The sequence below is a fragment of the Phoxinus phoxinus genome (assembly GCF_949152265.1).
Source record: "Phoxinus phoxinus genome assembly, chromosome: 3".
Taxonomy (NCBI): Eukaryota; Metazoa; Chordata; class Actinopteri; order Cypriniformes; family Leuciscidae; genus Phoxinus; species Phoxinus phoxinus.
In genome coordinates, this window is record NC_136878.1 from 17,407,310 (window position 1) to 17,427,641 (window position 20,332).

Below are 20,332 nucleotides of genomic sequence, written 5' to 3' on the forward strand. Positions count from 1 at the left end.
GTCATGATTTTTTTGTTTTTGTTTTAGATAAACAATCAAGCAGCTTTGTGGCAGTAGAATGTGATGACATGCTACGATAATAATGATGAGCCTGTTTTGGCTCTGGTATGAGCACTGACCAGGAAGGAGCAGAGGAAAATGAAGGAGACAAAGTAGAAGTAGGCAAAGTCACTCCCGCACTCCTTTCCAAGTGTGCCCGATAATTTGTCACAGGTGCGCTCACTCAGACAGGACAGCATGATCTCATGCCAGGCTTCGCCAGTGGCGCTCCTGCAAGAGACACGATGAAGACCTGATTGAATAAATCTATTAAACCCAGGAATGAGAACATGACAGAGACTGCAGATGATGGGAGAAGTGCTGATATTTAAACTACAGTTGAGCCAGATTTCATGTATTTAACACTGTTGTCACACTGATGTGCTGTCTGCTCATGGCTCTCAGCTCAGAGGAAGCTTCAAGGTAATGAACATGAGGGAAAGATGGAAATTTATTTATGAATTTCATTTGAACATGTTGTTTTTCTAGCATTATGGCTGATACTCCAGATGGTACTTTTAAAATTCAATCTGACTAAAAGGGGAGACCAGAGATAGAAAGAGCAGACAGAGAGATGTAAACAAGGTGATACAAAGTATTCTATCTATCTATCTATCTATCTATCTATCTATCTATCTATCTATCTATCTATCTATCTATCTATCTATCTATCTATCTATCTATCTATCTATCTATCTATCTATCTATCTATCTATCTATCTATCTATCTATCTACGTATCTATCTATCTATCTATCTATCTATCTATCTGAGGATGGATGGATGGGCAGACAAACAGATGGATCCTTTGATTCCGTATGGTAACACTCAGACATGTAATTGGATCAAAATATGGTGTGCAAAAAGAAAATTGCCCTAAATAGATCTCAGAGTTCTCAGATGATACATGAAATGAAATCTCTTTTTAATATAAACGTAATCTGACAAAGCAAAGCGGAGATCTTTAGTAGATCTATAACTTGAGATCAGACTAGGTTGGCTGTAGTTAGGCCTTTATTTTAGTACTTTATACATTAATATTTTCTGAGTATGAAAGATCTTGATCAATTATAAATACAGCTCTCCACAAAATTCCTAATTGCATTAGACAAATGTGCGCTGTTAATGTTGATATCAATCAAAGTCTAAATATAGTGATCAGGCTAAATATAGTGTTCAGAAGCAGTACAGTAGAAACATTCTAAATCTATTTTTCTATCTGATATTCTATCTGATCTCTGTTGGAATTTGTCAGACAGACAGACCTTGATTCTGTTATACAGCCCCAGAAGGCTCTCTAAGATAGGTAAAGAACGACAGGTGTGTGCAGACCTGAACAACAGCATAAGTGCTTGGAGGAAAGTGCGAAAGTTGTTGTGGCGATTGATGGCAGTATCGTCATTCAATTCAATGTTCCCAAACACCTGCAATCACAATGTTACCTTAAATTAATTTATGTTTTGAAACCGTTACAATTGAACATCCTTCAGACACAATACAGTATCTATACTTTAACTAATAAAACCTATAATACGATACACTCCAGCACTGCAATAACCTTTTTATTTATAATCACTGAAGCACTGAAATTATTTTATAGATAGCTACCTGCATTCCAATGATGGCGTAGATGAAAAACAGCATGGCGATTAGAAGGCATACATAAGGCAGTGCCTGGAAACAAAAATTAAGAAATTGGTACTTTAAAAAAAAGTCTCCAACAATGAATGTCAAATCAGTTTATTTGGATTTACCTTAAATGATTGGACGAATGTCCAGAGCAGGATGCGAATGGTGTATCCCTGCCGGAGGAGCTTGATTAGTCTGGCTGCTCTGAAGAGTCTCAGGAAACTCAGATTCAGCAGACGGTCCTGTGGGAATGCAGGGTTTGTCAATTTTAAAAATAATTTCTCCTAATTTGCTGCATTTAGAGTAAGTCAGGTTTGGAACGACATGAGGGTGAGTAAATGATGACAAAATTTTCTTTTTTTTTGTTGGACTATGCCTTTAATCTAAAAGTTCTCAAATCTCTTCACACTGAACCTGAATTGAATCTTGTTCGAATGCCATTAATTAAGTCATGGTTTCTCAAACTGTGGTTTGCAAACCCCTGGGGGTTCATAAGGGAACTGCAAGAGTTTGAGTGTTGATGAATGCTAGCTAATAATTCAATCAAAAAATTTGTACAAAATAAAATAAAAAAGTGAATAAATCACTTATTAAAAAAAATGCAATATTTTATTTGTTTAACTTCATGTTTTGTGAACACTAACCAACCATGAATATGTGAATGTATTGTTAATTTATTTAAATATCAATATAAAATCTCATCTAAATATTTTAGATCAAAGGGATCTAGGCAGACAAAAAAGTTTGGAAATCCCTGCATTAACGCATCCAGACCTTTTCAGAAAATGTACTCTGGATTCAATGTAGTGCGGATTCCTGGGTAATATTTTAGTGATTCTGTCAAGTAGGGTGTGTTCTTGGATCAATAACTTGTTGGTCCTAAAACAACAATGCTGACAATTCAGACAAAATATTAAACCAACATGGATGTTGATCCACGGTAAGCAGTAGTGAACCCTGATGACTTCAAATAAGACCTATTTACTACATGTTCAACAGACAACCATGGGGTGATGATGTTGCATTATCTTCAGTAAATGTGAACCTTAAATAAGGGAGAACCTTATGATGTGCCATATATGTCTGCAATAGGAAGTTTTTTCATTCCATGCAGGGTGGAACAGACCTAAGATCAAAGACAAGAGAGCAACTCACCGTTGTCTATACATGAAGATGTTAAATCGTGGCAGGAGCAAGCCAAGATTTGAGTGAAGACATTTAAGGAACACAGGAGAACAAGAACAGCCATCACGCACAAATATAGTTACAGAACAAACACAATTACCATCAGTAGCAGCTTTTGACAATGACAAGACATACAGCATAATACGACATAAAACTTCATAACATCATATAACACAAATCAAAGCCACAAACTAGCGATTTGGTCAAAGTGAGCATTACCAAATGGATTTAGTTACTCTATTACTGTCATTTTATCTGAAAAACAAAAACACAGAGCTGAGCTCTCTCTCCCTTCTGTTCCTGAGCTGTGATGTTATCCACTTGGTCCAGCTCTGAGACCTTTCTCTAATAGAGCTCAAACACAGAGCTCAGTGCCGCCCACTTGCCTTAATCTCAGAGACTAAGATGTCAGTGATGCTGCCCAGCACAGTCACAAAGTCAAACACATTCCAGGCGTCTTTCAGGTAATTCTGTGAGGAAGAGAATTAGAGAGATAATTCAGGGACAGGTTGGAGAGGCTTACAATTTCACACTCTAGCATAGGAACGTTTTACAGTGAATTAAAGGATTAGTTCACCACGATTCACCCAGCTACCATGATTTTCAGTGAATCTGTTCCTCTAAAGCTATCAAATGGCTTTTTTTTTTTTCTTGGGGGTGAAATATTCCTTGCTTTTAGGTTCAGCTCTTTTTGGACCAAGGTGCATAATGCTGTTGAGGGTATCAGTGATGATACTTACCAAGGGGCCGAAAGCAATAATCTTGAGAACACACTCCATTGAAAAGAGAGCAGTGAAGACAATGTTGAGATACTTGAGCATTGCTTCGTAAGAATCATTCGCCCCATGGAACTGCAGGTATAAGAAGACAAAGGGAAATGTATCCTTTATTTGATATTATTTTGTTAAAACAAAAAGTTATCAGCAAAACCAACGGTGATAAACAGGTTCGATTTTGACCATAAAGTTGTGTTAAATGTATTGATAAAAGTATTGGGGAGAATCTGTGCACATTTGATCAAGTAAGATTAGTAAAGAACACTGAAAAAGTATAAATTTACCCACAAAAGTGCCCACAGTTTTACCCACCCATAATTTACCTAGATTGTTTTACTTTTAAGTTTTTTGTAATTCTTATTCTCAATGGTGTTTATCTATAGATTTGCCTTACTGTGATGCAGACATTTAGCATATGTGACCACAAACCAGTCACATGGGTATTTGTTTTAAAATTGAGATTTATACATAATCCGAAAGCCAAATAAATAAGCTTTCCATTGATGTATAGTTTGTTAGGATAGAACAATACTTGGCCGAGATACAACCATTTGAAAATCTGGAATCTGATGATGCAAAAAAATCGAAACATTGAGAAAATCGCCTTTAAAGTTGTCCATTTATGTTCGAGATTATGCTGCATTCACTCACAAAAATAAATGTTTTATATATTTACGTTAGAAAATTTACAAAATATCTTCATGATCATGATATTTACCTACATAATATCCTAATGATTTTTGCCATAAAAGAAAAATCTATCATTTTGACCCATACAATGTATTTTTTGCTATTGCCACAAATATACCGTGTGACTTGTGACTGGTTTTGTGATCCAGGGTCACATATTACAGTAGAAAAGATTATTTAAATGAATACCAAAACATGATGCATCCACCGTTCAAAAGTCTAAGGTCAGTAAAAAAAATCATGTTTTAAAGAAGTCTCACCAAGGCTGCATTTATTTTATCAAATGGAGTAAAAAGAATAATAGTGACATATTACATATTACAATTTTCAGCAGCCATTACTCCAGTCTTCAGTGTCACATAATGCAATACGCTGATTTGGAGCTAAAGAAAGATTTCTTACTATTATCAATGTTAAAAACAGCTGTGGTGCTTAATGTTTTTGTGGAAACAGTGATACTGTGATTTTTTTCAGGATTCTTTGGTGAATAGAACGTTTAAAGGAATGCCTTGCTAAAAAAAATGATATATTCCATTCAATATTAATGATAATAACAATATTACTGATCTCAGACTGAATGGTACTGTAAATACTTTTTATGAATCACCAAATGGTTTAGAAAAAGGAAATATGCAAAATTAATGAAAATTTCATAGCTGTCAAGTAACTCTCCAACGACTCTAGTGTTACTGAAAGAAAAATGACCAAATGACCTTCATCATGAGCACCACAGTGTTGAGAGCGATCATGATCATGATGGAGTACTCAAATGGTGGAGAGACCACGAACTTCCACAAGCGGTACTGAAAGGACTGCTGGTTCTGTGGCATATAACGGGTCAGCGGTTTGGCATTGATAGCAAAGTCGATGCAGGCTCTCTGAGAAGAGAAACAGCAAAAAAGGAATTAATTCGCAATACAGACACACAGACAACTCTTGTTTTACATCTTTATCTTTCAGAAACAGGCTAAAGTCACATTTTCCTTCTCATAATCACCACTAATCAGAAATGCCATAAAAAGAGCAGCGACAACAACTGTGGAAGATATACAGTAGTCTAACCTGTTGAAGAACAAGAAAATATACTTGTAATTGAGCTGATATTTTCTGGCTGCGTTGCTGTGAATGTTGATGATAAATGGCTTCTCCTGAGGTCTGGGTTTTTACCACAGTTTGTGAGTCATGTTAGGCTGGCATATGGAGAGGGAGAGAGTGAAACAGCACAGGCTCTGCAGACGACTGGGCCCGTCTAATGGGGCCTCAGAGGAAATGGGGCAGGAACATCTTGCTGACTGCTCTTCCATGGGGCTGGCTGTCTCTGTGTGTGTCTTTAGACATCCCCACTGTATGAATGTATACCTGTTTCTGAACATGTGTTTAGGTGTGTGTGTGTGTGTGTGGTCCGCCGCAGGCACATGCATTAATTCTGTCAAAATTTCCTACCTGGCCATCTGCAACTGTTACCATGGCTGGCTTCACTGTAGGTACCGTATCACATCATTAAACACTATAAAAATCCTCCAGTGTTTGTAAGAGGACGATTAATGTTTGTCTCTGTATCTCTTACCGTCAGCCTAAAAGCAACTTTCTTTTTGTTGATAAATTGTTCAAATCTGAACTAAGAAAATATATTTTTTTAACTTTCCAATTAACATTTTCTATTAGAAGTGAATTGTAATAATAATAATTAATTAATAATAAAAAATACACATTTTATAAATAATATATTTTCAGTAAAATTATATTATATTAAAATATAATTTGTCCTTATTAAAAAAAAATCTTTTTATTATTAGGTATACCTGCACCTGAGATAAAAAAGTGATACAAATAATATTTTTAATGATGTCAAATACATTTATGCATAAAAAAATGTATGACGCCAAATAACAAATACAAATACTTTTACCACACCTGCCAATTGCAAGTGAAATTAGGAAATTATATATTACCGGTATATTATATTACAGTATATGACATATTGCATGATATTATAGAAAAATATTATTTGTCCTAATTACAATTTTTTTTTCTCTTTTTGGATTTTGTACCAGTTCATAGCTATATTTTGTCATCAGGGTAGGATTTCAAGAATGAGTTAGTTACATACTGTGGATGTGTGGGGCGACCATGTCTGAACATTATTCAGTCATACCTCATTCTTCTCCAGACTGCACTCTGACAAGGCCTTATCACCTTGTTCCTGGAATGTGATGATTATCAAGGCCACAAAAATGTTGACGAAGAAGAAGGGGAAGACTACAAAGTAGACCACATAGAAAATGGACATCTCAATGCGGTAGCCTGGACTGGGACCCAGGTCCTCAAAAGTGGCGTCTACTGAGTGCTTTAAAACCCTGTACGAAGACAATATTACATCATTACACCCTAAAGTTTAAGATGATAAAGTGCCTTGTGGAAGACAGACATACATGGTTTTACTTTACCCTCAAATTGTAGATCTAAGACAATTAAATCACAGTATAATCACACAGAACAGTTTTAACTGGTTAGGTTTGATTTTTCATTAGCAGTGCGGCCAAAGTAATAAACAAAAAAACTAAAATTAAGCAAGTGAGTTCCTCCAGATTGTGACAATGGGTCTTAACCTGAGGCATTTTTACAAATCATGCATCGTTCAATTACTAATACACTGAAAAGATCTAATTGAACGATTAAAACCTGAGAGGGCAGGGAAGAAAACAGACTTGCACACCAGGTGAAGAAGAACACTGACCCCAACAAGCTTGTGAACAACTCAATAAATCACAGTCAATTACAATGGCTTGTCCAGCACATTCATGAGTTTGGCAGCGAGTTTGGGCTGATGCTGATTCATGAACGTCTGCCTACTCTGCCTCCTGAGAGCTGTGCTCTACCAGTACCACAGAGCCTCAAAGAGCACCACTTCAAACTGATTATGGCCTTTAAAGTGAGAGAATAAAAGGCCACTGAGGGGGTCAGAGGACACAAGGGAAGTGTTTGAAGAGGACAGAAGCTTTTATGGGTTTCTAATCCCAGCAAAACATACTGAATAGCAAGTGGTTGCACTATATATATATATATACCAAGTATACTAATATACCAAAAAATACCATAACATCTGTGATATAAATGTAATTAGGGACCATGCCATGTCTGCTGACTTACGTGGGCCACCCCTCTCCAGTAGAAACGGTGAAAAGAGTGAGAAACGCCCACAGCACATTGTCGTAGTGGAACTCATATTTCTTCCACTCCCTAGGCTGGGCCGCCACGTCATCCTTATCATAATCCAGAAACACCCCTCTAATAAGCACAAAGACAATGACAACAGAGACAGAATATAAAAATAAATATCTATACGTCGATTTTCAAAGCTCTGCTTAATTGAACATAGTGCTATCAGCACACTTGGAAGATGGATTCAAATGTTTATTTTTTTAAAGATTTAAAGAATATTTTTTATATAAATTATTCATAAAATGCAATTGGGGAAGTATTTTAGAGCTGAACATAATTAGAGAAATGTACAATCACAACAGAAATGTCCATGGTTTTATTTTACAGGGCTTGTTTAAAAAAAAATCCTTGATAGTTTTGAAAACATCAAAACTATTTCCAGAGGTTTCATAGTTGTGGGACCCAACACATTTACTCCACTCACTTCTGCATGGGTTTGGACAGTACTTCTGTATGCCTGCAGGGAGAGCTGCAGGGTTGATATGTGCTCCTGTTGTGTTGATTTTCGCGTACAAAACGATCACACAGATCCGCGAAAAACGACAAAAAACGCTGTATTATGCATGCCAGGCCAGAAGTTGGCAATGTCACTATGTAAAGAAATACCACCAGCCTATAGATTAAACACGTTAAACGTTTTCACAAATTCACGTTTTTGTAGTTTACACAGAGAGACAGTAAACGGTATCGTTTCAAAAACTTGCACTTTGAATCCCGTTTTCAAAAGTTTGCGTTTTCAGGCCCCCAAAACGCTGTTTTGTAAATGAATGGCCAAAACGCATATAAAGTTTTCTGTTTTTAGTTGAAAATGGTTTCGGTGTTGTGGTCGGTGCCGATAGCCTCGTGGTTAGCACGCTGACATACAGCGCAACTCCGCGCGTTCGATTCCCAGCTCGAGGTCCTTTGCCAATCCTCTCTCTCTACCCCATGCTTTCCTGTCAAAATCTCTACTCTCCTATTTGGCACAAAAAGGCAAAAAAAAAAAAAAAAAAAAGAAAGAAAAGGAAATGGTGTCGTGTAAACGACCCCTTAATCCCACTCTACCTGCAGTCTCTCTCTCGGCCCTTGGACTCGTCTGTGCAGTAGAAAAACTTGCCCTTGAAGAGCTGCACAGCAATGACAGCGAAGATGAACATGAACAGGATGTAGACAATGAGGATATTCAACACGTTCTTCAGGGAGTTCACCACACAGTCGAACACGGCCTGAGAGAGAGCAGACACACATAAAAATACAATCTTGTTCATTACCATTCAACTCAAGTCATAAAGCTGAATGCAGACTCATGAGAACCTTTCTGTGTCCGAAATAGCCCTCTATACCCTTAAATAGGGCACTAGAGGTGTAGTGGTGTCCGAAACCATAGTGGACGTTATCCAGTGCACTCATTCAATCCCACAATGCACTGCAATAACGAGTGTATAACTGATGCATGCTCAATGACTATAGAATACCAATAATACCCTGTGAGAGTCGCATGCCGAATGAATTCCCGCGTCTCACCAGAAGATGGCGCACGCAGCTGAATCTTCCATTCATTAATTTTCCAAACCGCTGGTCCAATGTGGCTACAGCGTAATATCATACAGGAATAAATAATTTCTGTTTACTTGATTATTCATTTGTTTAATACGGGTTTATACATGCTAGTTTCCATGACAGAGTTCAATATATATTCATGCCAGTTTTCTGAATGTTGTGTTCATTATCTGATTTAGTCTGCTTTACAAAGTATGCTTTATTAATAAGGTAGACAGACATATAGTCTTGCCGAGTTTGGTCTTTTAATGTCAGCCCTATTTTAAATCAAATCAAATACAGCCGATAACACATAAGATACTTCTTTAAAAATAGAAATGTATACAGAAAAAAAGTGTAGATATTCATGTTAGGATTGATCTTCCCTTAACAGTGACAACAAAATATGTACCTTCAGTTTTGGTAGACGTTTAATGGTCTTCAGAGGTCGCAAGACTCGCAACACCCTCAGGGACTTGATCGTGTTGATGTCTTTGCCCTTGGTTCCTCTACACGAGTCAAAACAAGCAAAGGCTCAGTAAACTCAGGATCAAACACAACACATGCTGTAGTCAAACTTCTTCAAGGCATTCATACATATCCAGACAAAACACATGAGAATGTGAGTAAACATGATGTAAATGTTTCCTTCGGTTAAAATATCAACAATGCAGCACTAACTGACACTAGACTAAACATACTCACCTTCCTATACTGACAAACACAACAGCTGAATCTCTAACAAATGAGCATCTTTTAGTGTCATAGCTTTAGATCACTCCACTAATGGATTGGTGTTATTTCACAAAAGCACATGCTTTGGTGACAGAGTATGAAATACATTGCATGCACGTAAAATACAGTATTTAATATCTGCATTAAACGCCCTCTATCAGAAATGTTAGCATGTTATTGAATAATACCTTACTATTAGTACTATTCATGCATAAAATAAGAAAGGCAACATGGAGTCAATCCAAATGCTGCTATGCATCAGATTCTAACACAACAACACACCACTAATGATAACAAAGAAACCGCACCCTGAAAAAAGGGCATTGTTTCTTTTCAGGAACCAATGCTGTTTAGAGGTTATATCAAGCTGACATGCTTCAAATGCGTCAACTTGATAAACGGACTGCATAGATTTGAATACAGTGCACGTATTCATTAAAATGGAGCTTACAGCGAGAAAAGAAAGTGGAAGGCTAAATAAAATGTAATTCAAGTTATTTCACCCTTAATGAAAAGAGCAGTCATGCTTTAGCTCCTAAATACTCAAATCATAACCGCCAAGCTTACAATGCCATTTAATGACGTAACTGCAAGGACAAGCATAGTCGATAACTGAATCATGAGGAAATATTCAATGGTCATAAGAAATAACTGAAGCCCTTCGCATTATATCGAATGCAGGCAAAGAGCAAACTGAATCATATATTATTTGTGAGACATCACTTTCATTCAAATAACCTTTACTAAGCCCCTATTTTGATGCAGGGCATGTGTTTTGTTGGATGTCTGACAAAATAAACTGCAGATAAATGACTATTTCTGTACCGATTCATTTTTCCAATTATCTTAATTTACAATATAACTAATTATTACACGGCTCTCTGTATTACTTGATTCTGATTGGTTAATTGTGACATTCTGCAGCCAGATATTTCCTACCGTCGCTCACGGCAACGCTGTATATCAATCCGCGCAAACTGCCGCAACTTTAATGTCTCTTGTATCCCACCACATCTCTCTCAACAAATGCAACTGGCAGCATCTTGCTAGTTATTGTTATTGACTGTAGTGAAAATTACATTGGACTTTTAATATTGGTAAAGTGTTTGTATTGTTTCGTAGCTGATTGTTTTGGACTATTATTTTTTTCTTAGCCAACATTTTAAATTGATAAAATAGAGGCAAAATAAAATAATTTTAACTCAAATAAATACTTCACATCCACACATTTATTTATTTGATGAGCAGCCGTGTAATAAGCAATATAATGTACAGTAAGTCGTCATTATAATTTGTATTAGTTTGCAGGTACCGTTTAGTTCTTCCAGTGCAGCAATGGAAGAGAGAACAACAGAATATCTGAGAGGTCATATCGCATCTCATTTATTCACGGTCTCTTACTTCGATAAAGCGTTGATATAAGCAAGGCTTTGGCAGGTGTATGATTGGTGCTGACAGATGAATCAGCAGAAAAAAAAACTTCAAGAAATGATTGTGAAAATGCTTACAATAGAAAAATCCCCAAGCAGTGATTCCCCCTTCATAGCACAAAGACATATTTCAAAATAAATGACCTTCAACTACAACAGACCTTTCAAGTGCAAGAGCAAGTGGTATTACATTTGCAGATTTCTAGAATTTACAATAATGAACAGTTACATCTTCACCCTTAGAAAGTGCCAAGGTCTACTCGCACATGCACAGTTCATACATTATTTTCTTCTAAAAGTCCAGTGAACACCAATCTAACAGCCAATCAGCAGAGACCTTACAGCATGGTCACCAATCAGCATGGTGAAGTTACTCCTTTGGCCCAATCAGAGGGCTCAGCAAGGTCATGCAACTCCACCCATGCTCCCTGATGCACATTAGTCTAGCATGCAATTACTGTACAGGGCCTGATGTTTATCCCCAAAACCCACTACAAACTATAAAGAGCCTCAATAACGTCCCACTGGACACCCTGGTAACTTTCACAAAACCCCAGATAACAATTATGGAGGAGAAATGCTCTTTCACATCAATACAACATTCACTACGAGGTTCTGATGAAAGCTATCAGTGTTATTGTAGAGGCTCCAACCCTGTACAGACACTCTCGCTCTACTAATATGAAGTGACAGTAAAGGACATTATCCCAGTCAGCCCCGGGACAATGAAGAATGGAGGAGATTTATCAAGGAAAAAAAGAGAATATTGGGGGTTCCCCACCTGTTAACGCTTTGATGTGATCTAATAAATGAGAAGAACACAAAGCAAAAGGCAAAACATTATGACATGCAGAGAACAGAAAGTACCTCTGCACTAACAGTAAACCACATCATCCTTCCAGAACATTGCACATGATATTTCAATGAGAATGAAAGAGACTATCACGAGCGCCATCACGTTTATGCTGGAGAAACAGGAAATTGTGGCAGTGTTTCTAGGCAAATGTTTTGGAAACTGGCAAAAAGGAGGAAGAGCCTTTGTATGGTGGGAGTAACAGACACTTCCAACTGCCGTTCATTTCTTTTAAGGATGTGACAGAATGACAGCTTCTTTTGCTGGAGTTGTAGGAGAGATGAAGGGTACACTTGACACATAGGGAACATCTGAGGGTGGATCTGAAAACCAACACAAACAAGATCTGGTGCGAATACCAAGACATGCCCGACTATAAGAGATGGTGGAGCTGTAGATCTGATTCATATCACGCTTATGAATCCTGAGCATGGTTGAAAGACGCCAGCAAATGGTTATAAACCTAAAATGTATATCATTATTGTTATACTTTATTGTACAACTGTTAGTTTTGGTCAGTTGGCACATGGGCTTAATGTTATATTTAGGGATGCATGATATTTATAAATAATAAACAAAAATGCCATTTACCCCTTATAAATACCATTTATCTTGGTATTACTGTTTATACAGGTAGGCTCGCAATATTTGAGATTTTTAATTGATCAGTTGATATTTGATATTTAATTGTTTATGCTTATACCCTATTTTAACATTTGGATTACCTTTTCTGTCCATCATCTAACACTGACAAAGTTAATTCTTAAAAACATAAGTTATTTAATAACACAGTTTGATTCCATTTTAAGCTAAATTGAGCTTTTCAACATGTAAAAATGAATAACCATTATACCTAAAAAACAACAACAATTTCATACATTATAGTGTTATATTTAAGTGTTTTAATTCAATTTCGTAATTCATTTATTTAGTCGAAGCTGTATAGAATTGTAATCAGTGCATCCCTAGTTATAACTCTATTTGACGCTTTAACTGTTAAAGATCTGGCCAATCACAGCAGCCACATTTGCAGTACATCACATTCTCTCATGTGAATCTGAAAACATGCAGTAAGATGAGCATGAAAATATGTTCGTATTCTCATGCCCGCCAATTCAATGGAGTTCCGATGTGATGTTTGAAGTGAACGATGTTTCAATCGTCGGCCTAAAAAGCCAGACCTGCCCTTCTATTCCACTCCAACACAAGTGAAAAGGTCTTCATTGATATGATATGACACATGCACTGATCATCCTGTCTGAGGTCACTGTGGGTATCGTCCAGGATGCTCCATATTCAGTAAGTACTGTAGACCGACTGAAAATGGTATGAATCTTTAACAGTAACATATCAATAGTGTCTGCCCTGCATGACAACGGAGAATTAAATGACACGAAGAAGAAGAATCAAGCTTGTTTGCTGAGAATGCACGAGTGATACTAAATGATGGATTATGGAGAGGCTGAAACACTTCCCATGCTTCAACACTTGCCTATGGGCTAAGTGTTGTTTGACTCATACAGTGACAGTCAAGAAGACGAACAGTGAAAGGTAGAGACAGAGACAGAAACAAAGACACAGAGAGAGTTAAGGCGTTACCCCATGAAGCTCCTTCAAGCGATTCCAGGCAGAGAGAAACAGGAAGAGAGGAAAGTCAGTGACAGCACATCAATTCACTCACATTTAACACGCCTTTGACATGACAGCACAGCAACAAACATAAAAAACGAACAGGAAGAAGGACAGTTTAGTCAGTACAGCGCTGAGACCCCTTTATTGTGAAACAATATTCTAGGTATTGCACCCAATCTCTTCTCCGCTTGTCTTACTCATTGAAAATAAATTGACGTGGCGGGAAACAATTTCTGAGCTCTGATCTCACTCTCACGCTGACCAAGAAAGTCTTGCTGGTTAAATTAGTTAAGAAGCTTGGTGGGGACACCACAAACCAGTAACCCATTCCAATCACAAAATGAAATGCACCCAGATCTAAATATATACACGAATATGATACAAATAAAGCAAGTATATTCCTTGAGACCTTTTATCACAGAGCTGATTGATGTCATCAACAATTTCTAGTCTTTGTGATTAAATTAGGTGTCAGGCAGTGGAGGGGTTTTGGGCATCATGTGAAGTCAAAAACCCCACTGAGTTCATTAAACAATACAGCACCAGCAAATCATAACATTACAGCTCTTTTTTATTTCTGTGGAACTGGTGTTTCTTATATGGCATATCCTTAAAACTAGAGCATTTCAATGGCCCTTCAATGTACAGAAGCGATGAGCGAACAGCTGATCGTATCAGACAACTCCTTAATTAGCACACACACACACACACACACACACACACACACACACACACACACACACACACACACACACACACACACACACACACACACACACACACACACACACACACACACACACACACACACCTTTTGAGACTGCATTCTCAAAAGTGCAATAAAGTGATGTCAACTGACCCACACCTCTGAAAGAAAATGGGAAGGTCAGTGGATCAGTGGGAGTTGGCAAACACCTTAATCAAAGCTTAGTTTTCTTGAGGAATAATGAACGAGAGGAATTTAACACATAATAAATGTCCAGCTTTGAATGTGAAATACAAAGATAGACAGACACTCTTGTCACTCTGTGGGAATGAGTGTAGAGTAAAACCGTTAAAACAAAGAGATAAGAGTATTCTAATAGGCGACTCAAATTACAAAAGTATTTTAGTCAAGATCAATGATAAAAATTCAAACATGCTTAAGTAAAGTTTTTAGTTAAAAGGCGCTCTAAGTTATAGGGATTTGTGTAGGATTTTGTGAATGAAAGGCAACTTACGAGAATGTGAATGCCACCAGTGCACCACTGACCACAATAAAGTCCAGAATATTCCACAGATCTCTGAAGTAGGAACCAGGATGCAGCAATAAACCCAAATCCACCATCTTTTCAAAGGAGAAGCATAAATATTAAAGATTATTGAGGGTAAAACCTCGACACCATCACTACAGCCATCAAAGCACAATTTCTGTAACAAATTGCCCATCACAATACATTTCAAGACAATTACTGACAGACTTCATATTGCTCGCTGTGAGCAACGTTCCCATTATTATACAGAGTCCTAGTAAGTCTTTTATTGTCAAGAATATGACTGTTTGGTACAATAAAATGTTATAGATATTTGACCGATTTATTTGTTAAAAGTCTGTCAGTTACTGTACTGAAGAGCGAAAAAATACAAAATAACTTTTCAAACTTTGTCTGAAATACAAGATACTAACTTCTTGTTTATGTCTTGCACCATTACATCCCCTTGGAATTATAAGGTTCTATCTGACATTTTTGTAAAAAATTTGTTATTCACATATTCTTATTCTGTGACCACTTCTTTACATTATGTGATGTTGTTTTTTAAGTTGTGTACATTTTGGAACTTTTTATTTAGAAAATAAAAAGGTTCTTTCTACACAGTCGAATGGAATGCAAAAACTTTAAAGCTCAATATCTCAAAACCAGTCAGAATGCAGATAGAACCTTATAATTCCAAGGTGGCGTTAGTGTTTTTAAAATATGTCAGTTCAGCTTTTAAAAATGTGTCTCAAGATGTATCTCAAGAGCCCTGTTGCACTCCATCTACCTGTTTATGAACACAAGAACATGTCCTATGTGAACCATCTTAATTAGACCAACTAGTTGACCAATCGGTCAGGCAAACCACTGACTAGTAATTTATGAAAATAATGAGTATAATCAATTGTATTACATGCCTGATATAATATTCAACAATATTGATCTGCCTGCATTGACACCATTATATAAGAACTTTAACGAGCTGGATGATGACATCACTGTTTTCTCCAGAGTGGCTATACAGTATATATATATATAAATGAACTAAATTTACATTTACATTTAGTCATTTAGCAGACGCTTTTATCCAAAGCGACTTACAACTGAGGACTACAGCAAGCGAGTCATCGTAAAGAGGCAAAAATAACGCAAGAAGTGCTCAAAATACAAAGTTTAGGCATTGCTCAGAGTAGCATAAGGCAAACAAGGGAGGATTAAAGGAAAAGTTTATTTTTTTATGTCAAGTGCTCACGGAAGAGATGCGTTTTCAGTTGTCTTTTGAATGTCTTTTGAACTAAATTAATAACTTTTTTACAACAAAAGTTAACCATCACTGACTGAACTTACTTAAGCTGGACTCTGACACTATTTTCTTCTAGATCTGCTGTACAGCAGAAACAAACTTTGTTTAATTATTTTCCTGTTATCACTGTAAAGCTGCTTTGAATGTGTCTTGACTTGACTTGACATAGAGAGACTGGCACCAAATATTCACATCTCAGGTCATAAAAGGACTTTTGGATCACGTCTCCTGTGAGATATCCAATTAAACACTGTAATGTACCATACAATTACCTTAATGACCATCTCAAATGTGAAAACACCAGTGAAGACATAGTCCAAATACTTTAGGACCTATAAAGCGAAGAGTAAAATGATCATCAGATTATCATCAGTCATTTGGGACATATTGGAAAAAGAGGTCAAACACTGATCAAATCTGACTTTAAACAGCAATGCCAGCACAGACGAAACATATGAGCAACTCACATTGTTCCGAGGAGCATTGGCTAGGACTGGGTCTTCCGCAGCCAGGGCTATACTGCTCATGGCAATGACCACCAGGATACACATCTCAAAGTAGCGCAGACTCACAATGTAATGGCACAGACGCCTCACCCTGTACAATAAAACACACACACTATGAGAGTGAGGCTGAAGGCAATTACATAATGAAGTCTGGCACCTAAACATTACTTAAAATCTACAGACAGATACATTTAATTAACCACCGATAATTAATATTTTCATGCAGGCCAAGGCAGGGTCTGAAAGTTCAACGATTAATTCAGTAATAATAATAGTAGACACGGTCAGGTCAACACTCTTGTGGCATTAATATATCGTAAAATAAATCTAATCCTATATTGTTACACCAACAGGGCCATGGCAGACAGCTGCATTTGGCAATTGCCCATTAAAAACACAGCTCAACGTGGAGGTTTATGGGGTTGGATGCCTTTTAAACTCAAAAGATCTTGAAGAGTTCACCTTAAACACACACAATTAAACTTTACAATCATTCTTAGGGATGTTTAAGACAAGTAATAAGCAAAAACGTTTGCAGATATAAATCTATTGGTGGGTTGCCAGATGCTATCTTCAAACGCTGTATGTGAAAGTTTAAGAAGCCACTCACCAGTGTTAAGGAAGCTACTTTGCTACTCATAATTTACAGAAGGGGCAACAATCAATGTCGGCATGAAATTAAAATTCACTGTATTTTCTGTTTTCACTATATTTTCTAAATGCATGTTATTTATCTTACTGTGAATTATTGTGATTTATCCATGCATGTTTAATTTTTTTTTACCTAATAACTTTTAACCAAAATAACAATTTAATCTTCCGGTGAAACAACAGACTCTCTGGTGATGTATGCTGGACTTCTCCAATCATTTAGCCTGCTGAAACCCCGCCCCTTTCTTACAATTGGCTACAATATCTGCCTCCATCCAATAAACAACAGATGGATAGAAGTCCCAGCCTTCTATTTTTGAAATATTCTGTTTCACTTGGATGTACCTCACAATATAGAAAATGTCTGTTGCTATTTCCATTTCATCGTGACTTTAAAAGGAGCAAAAAGTCTGAAGCTACTGTTTGATGTCTGAACACTACTTGAATGCAAGCATATTATCTGAGTGTGTACTTGATATCCTCACTCGACTGTTCCATGCTACACTGCTACTTGTTGACAAAAAAATTGCTTGTTACTGGAAAGCCTTTTTTGAATGTAAGCTACTGTCAAGCAACCCAAAAAAAATAGTTGAAGAGATATTTCTGGTTCAGTGCTCTAACAACAGTATTTGTGACATTGCACTGGAATAAATGTTCAAATACACACAGTTTTGAAAGTTTATTCAGACATGTTCCCTAGAACTGCCACACACAGACTCACGGATTGTTTGGGCTGAAGATGAACATGGAGCTGAAAGGGAGGATGGGGCGAGTGCTGCTCTGGTTCAGATCCTCCAGATTCTTCTCAGTCATGGGCATCGTCTCGCTGTCTATACTGTTCACTGAGAAGACAAACAAATGTCACTTTTGTTAGACCAACATTGGCTTCCAGTGTTAAAGGGTTAGTTCACCCAAAAATGAAAATTCTGTCATGCCATTCCATGCCAGCGGGTTTGGAACAATATGAGGGTGAGTAATTAATGACAGAATTTACATTTTTGGGTGAACTATCCCTTTAAGACTCTTGAAAAAGTGGCACACAAATATGAGTGTAAAATGAGCTAAAAGTAGCTATCATGACCTGATATGGCTATATGTGAAGTACTAACTGGGAATAAGGGTTGTTTCTCCTGGGGGAGATGTGATGGTCACAGGTATGTGTGTGCCCATTCCTCCAGTCTGACCAATATTTCGCTTGTTGTCCGTGTCTTCTGGTTTCTCAAGACACCATCGGTTCCCAACTGAAGGCTGATGGGGATTTATAGCCAACGAATCTCCTCCCATGTCCATGTGCCTGGAGCAGGGAGACAAACCAAATTTACACTTTGATTTTTGGTCATGAAAGACTCTGAACTTAAAAATCTTTAAAGTTCTCATTCAAATACATTCACTGATTCATATTTCAGAGTATATTATTGGTTGGATAAACTCAATAAATAGAACCTTCAATGAATGAGTTGGTGTTTTCAGTGTGGATTAGCTCAGTGAGGCACCAAACTAATTGGGATTTATAAATAAACTAAATGCACAAAGCATCTGTGAATGAGGATGTACTGACTTATGATAAACTCTACATTGAATCTTAGATATATACACAAGCACAGTTTTAGAAACAATTCTGACTCAAAATGTTTCTGAACTAATCTATTGATTACATGAATTTCCTTATAATACACAAAATGTCACTCACTGGTCAACAAAAAGAAAGTCACTGAAAGAATCAATGAACAAATATGAATGAATCGTTTTGCTGAAAGAAATTTAAAAGAGTCACTGGGATAAATCAAAATCCCCACCACTATAGGCATCATTGCTCATATACGAATAAGATCACTGGTTCAGCACATGGTTCAGTTTTCATTGTAAACTTTAGAACAAATGTGCTAATCAAACTAAGAAATAATAATGATCTTTTAAAAACTATTTGAGAAGAAAGTTTTACCTGTGACTGGCAGACTTGCCCTCCTCCTTCTCTCCATTCTCTTGCTGCTCCTCTCCTTCCAGCGTGGACTGAGCTTTACTGGTTCGCGGCTTGTGCCGCCTCCGCCCTCCATTACCTCCGTTTTCCGCCCTGGAGCACCTCTCACCCTCTCTTGTTCCTGACCGTGAGCCTTCCTTCTGCCTGGACCGCCGTTCGCTCTTCCCCCCAGCACTGACCACCCCATTGCCCTCCCTGTTATGCCTGTGGGAGTGATGGTGACGGTGTTCTCTCTCCCCACCTCCCACTCCCTCGTCCACTGAGCTTTGGTGGTGATGTCTGCGGCCACCCTCGCCCTTCCCCTCCTTACACCGTGTCCCATCATGCTCCTTACTGCGGCTGTGATGGACGTGATGCCGGCCTTCTTTGCCATGAACGGTGTCACCGTTTTCATTGGTCTCATTGGAGGGACGCTCCCTGTGGCGGTGGTGCTTACGCGGTGTATGCGACTGTGGGGGCTCCATCCCAGGGGGGGCTCGTTCCTCTTGCGTGCCACCCTCCCCTTGCAAATTATGGGGTTTGTCCCAGCCTTTGTTAGGGCTAATGCGGCCGTCACCGTGAGGTTCCACCACCAGAGGCCGGTCCAGGTGGGTTTTGATGTCAGGGCGGAGGTGGAGGTTGGAAGTCAGCCTGGGGTTGAGCTCCTCTTGGTACAATGCCTCGCTGCTGGCCAGAATGTGCTTCCGAATCTGGGTGGTGCGCTGCTCCCACACAGACATCATCTTTAGAGAACGTTGCTGTTCTTTACTAGTGAAGAGAAGATTTAAGGAAACAAATCTATTAGCCTCAGACAGACACATTTAAATAAAACAATTAGGCATGGTGTTGACGTTAGTCTCCATCCATGTCGAGACCCCCTTTCATGATGGTGATTTTGTGTTTGCTTTCACTTAAAAATCCTAATTGATTTGAAAATTGGGATTAATTTTGGATGGCTGCAACTTACACAAG

The 20,332-nt window shown here is 37.8% G+C and overlaps 1 protein-coding gene across 1 annotated transcript in view; it reads right to left on the bottom strand.

Moving 5' to 3' along the window:
• cacna1ba (calcium channel, voltage-dependent, N type, alpha 1B subunit, a) overlaps window positions 1–20,332 on the bottom strand; it is a 108,053-nt gene that overhangs the window by 15,865 nt on the left and 71,856 nt on the right. Inside the window, exons 20-36 of the mRNA XM_079605960.1 lie at window positions 19,346–20,128; window positions 18,513–18,697; window positions 18,125–18,245; window positions 16,714–16,843; window positions 16,519–16,578; window positions 14,929–15,035; window positions 9,471–9,567; window positions 8,585–8,745; window positions 7,469–7,606; window positions 6,474–6,675; window positions 5,032–5,196; window positions 3,593–3,703; window positions 3,235–3,322; window positions 1,793–1,911; window positions 1,647–1,712; window positions 1,371–1,462; window positions 120–270 (exon numbers count right to left, since the gene is read on the bottom strand). Coding sequence (XP_079462086.1) covers window positions 120–270; window positions 1,371–1,462; window positions 1,647–1,712; window positions 1,793–1,911; window positions 3,235–3,322; window positions 3,593–3,703; window positions 5,032–5,196; window positions 6,474–6,675; window positions 7,469–7,606; window positions 8,585–8,745; window positions 9,471–9,567; window positions 14,929–15,035; window positions 16,519–16,578; window positions 16,714–16,843; window positions 18,125–18,245; window positions 18,513–18,697; window positions 19,346–20,128 — 2,776 coding nt within the window. The remainder of the gene's footprint in view (window positions 1–119; window positions 271–1,370; window positions 1,463–1,646; window positions 1,713–1,792; window positions 1,912–3,234; window positions 3,323–3,592; window positions 3,704–5,031; window positions 5,197–6,473; window positions 6,676–7,468; window positions 7,607–8,584; window positions 8,746–9,470; window positions 9,568–14,928; window positions 15,036–16,518; window positions 16,579–16,713; window positions 16,844–18,124; window positions 18,246–18,512; window positions 18,698–19,345; window positions 20,129–20,332) is intronic.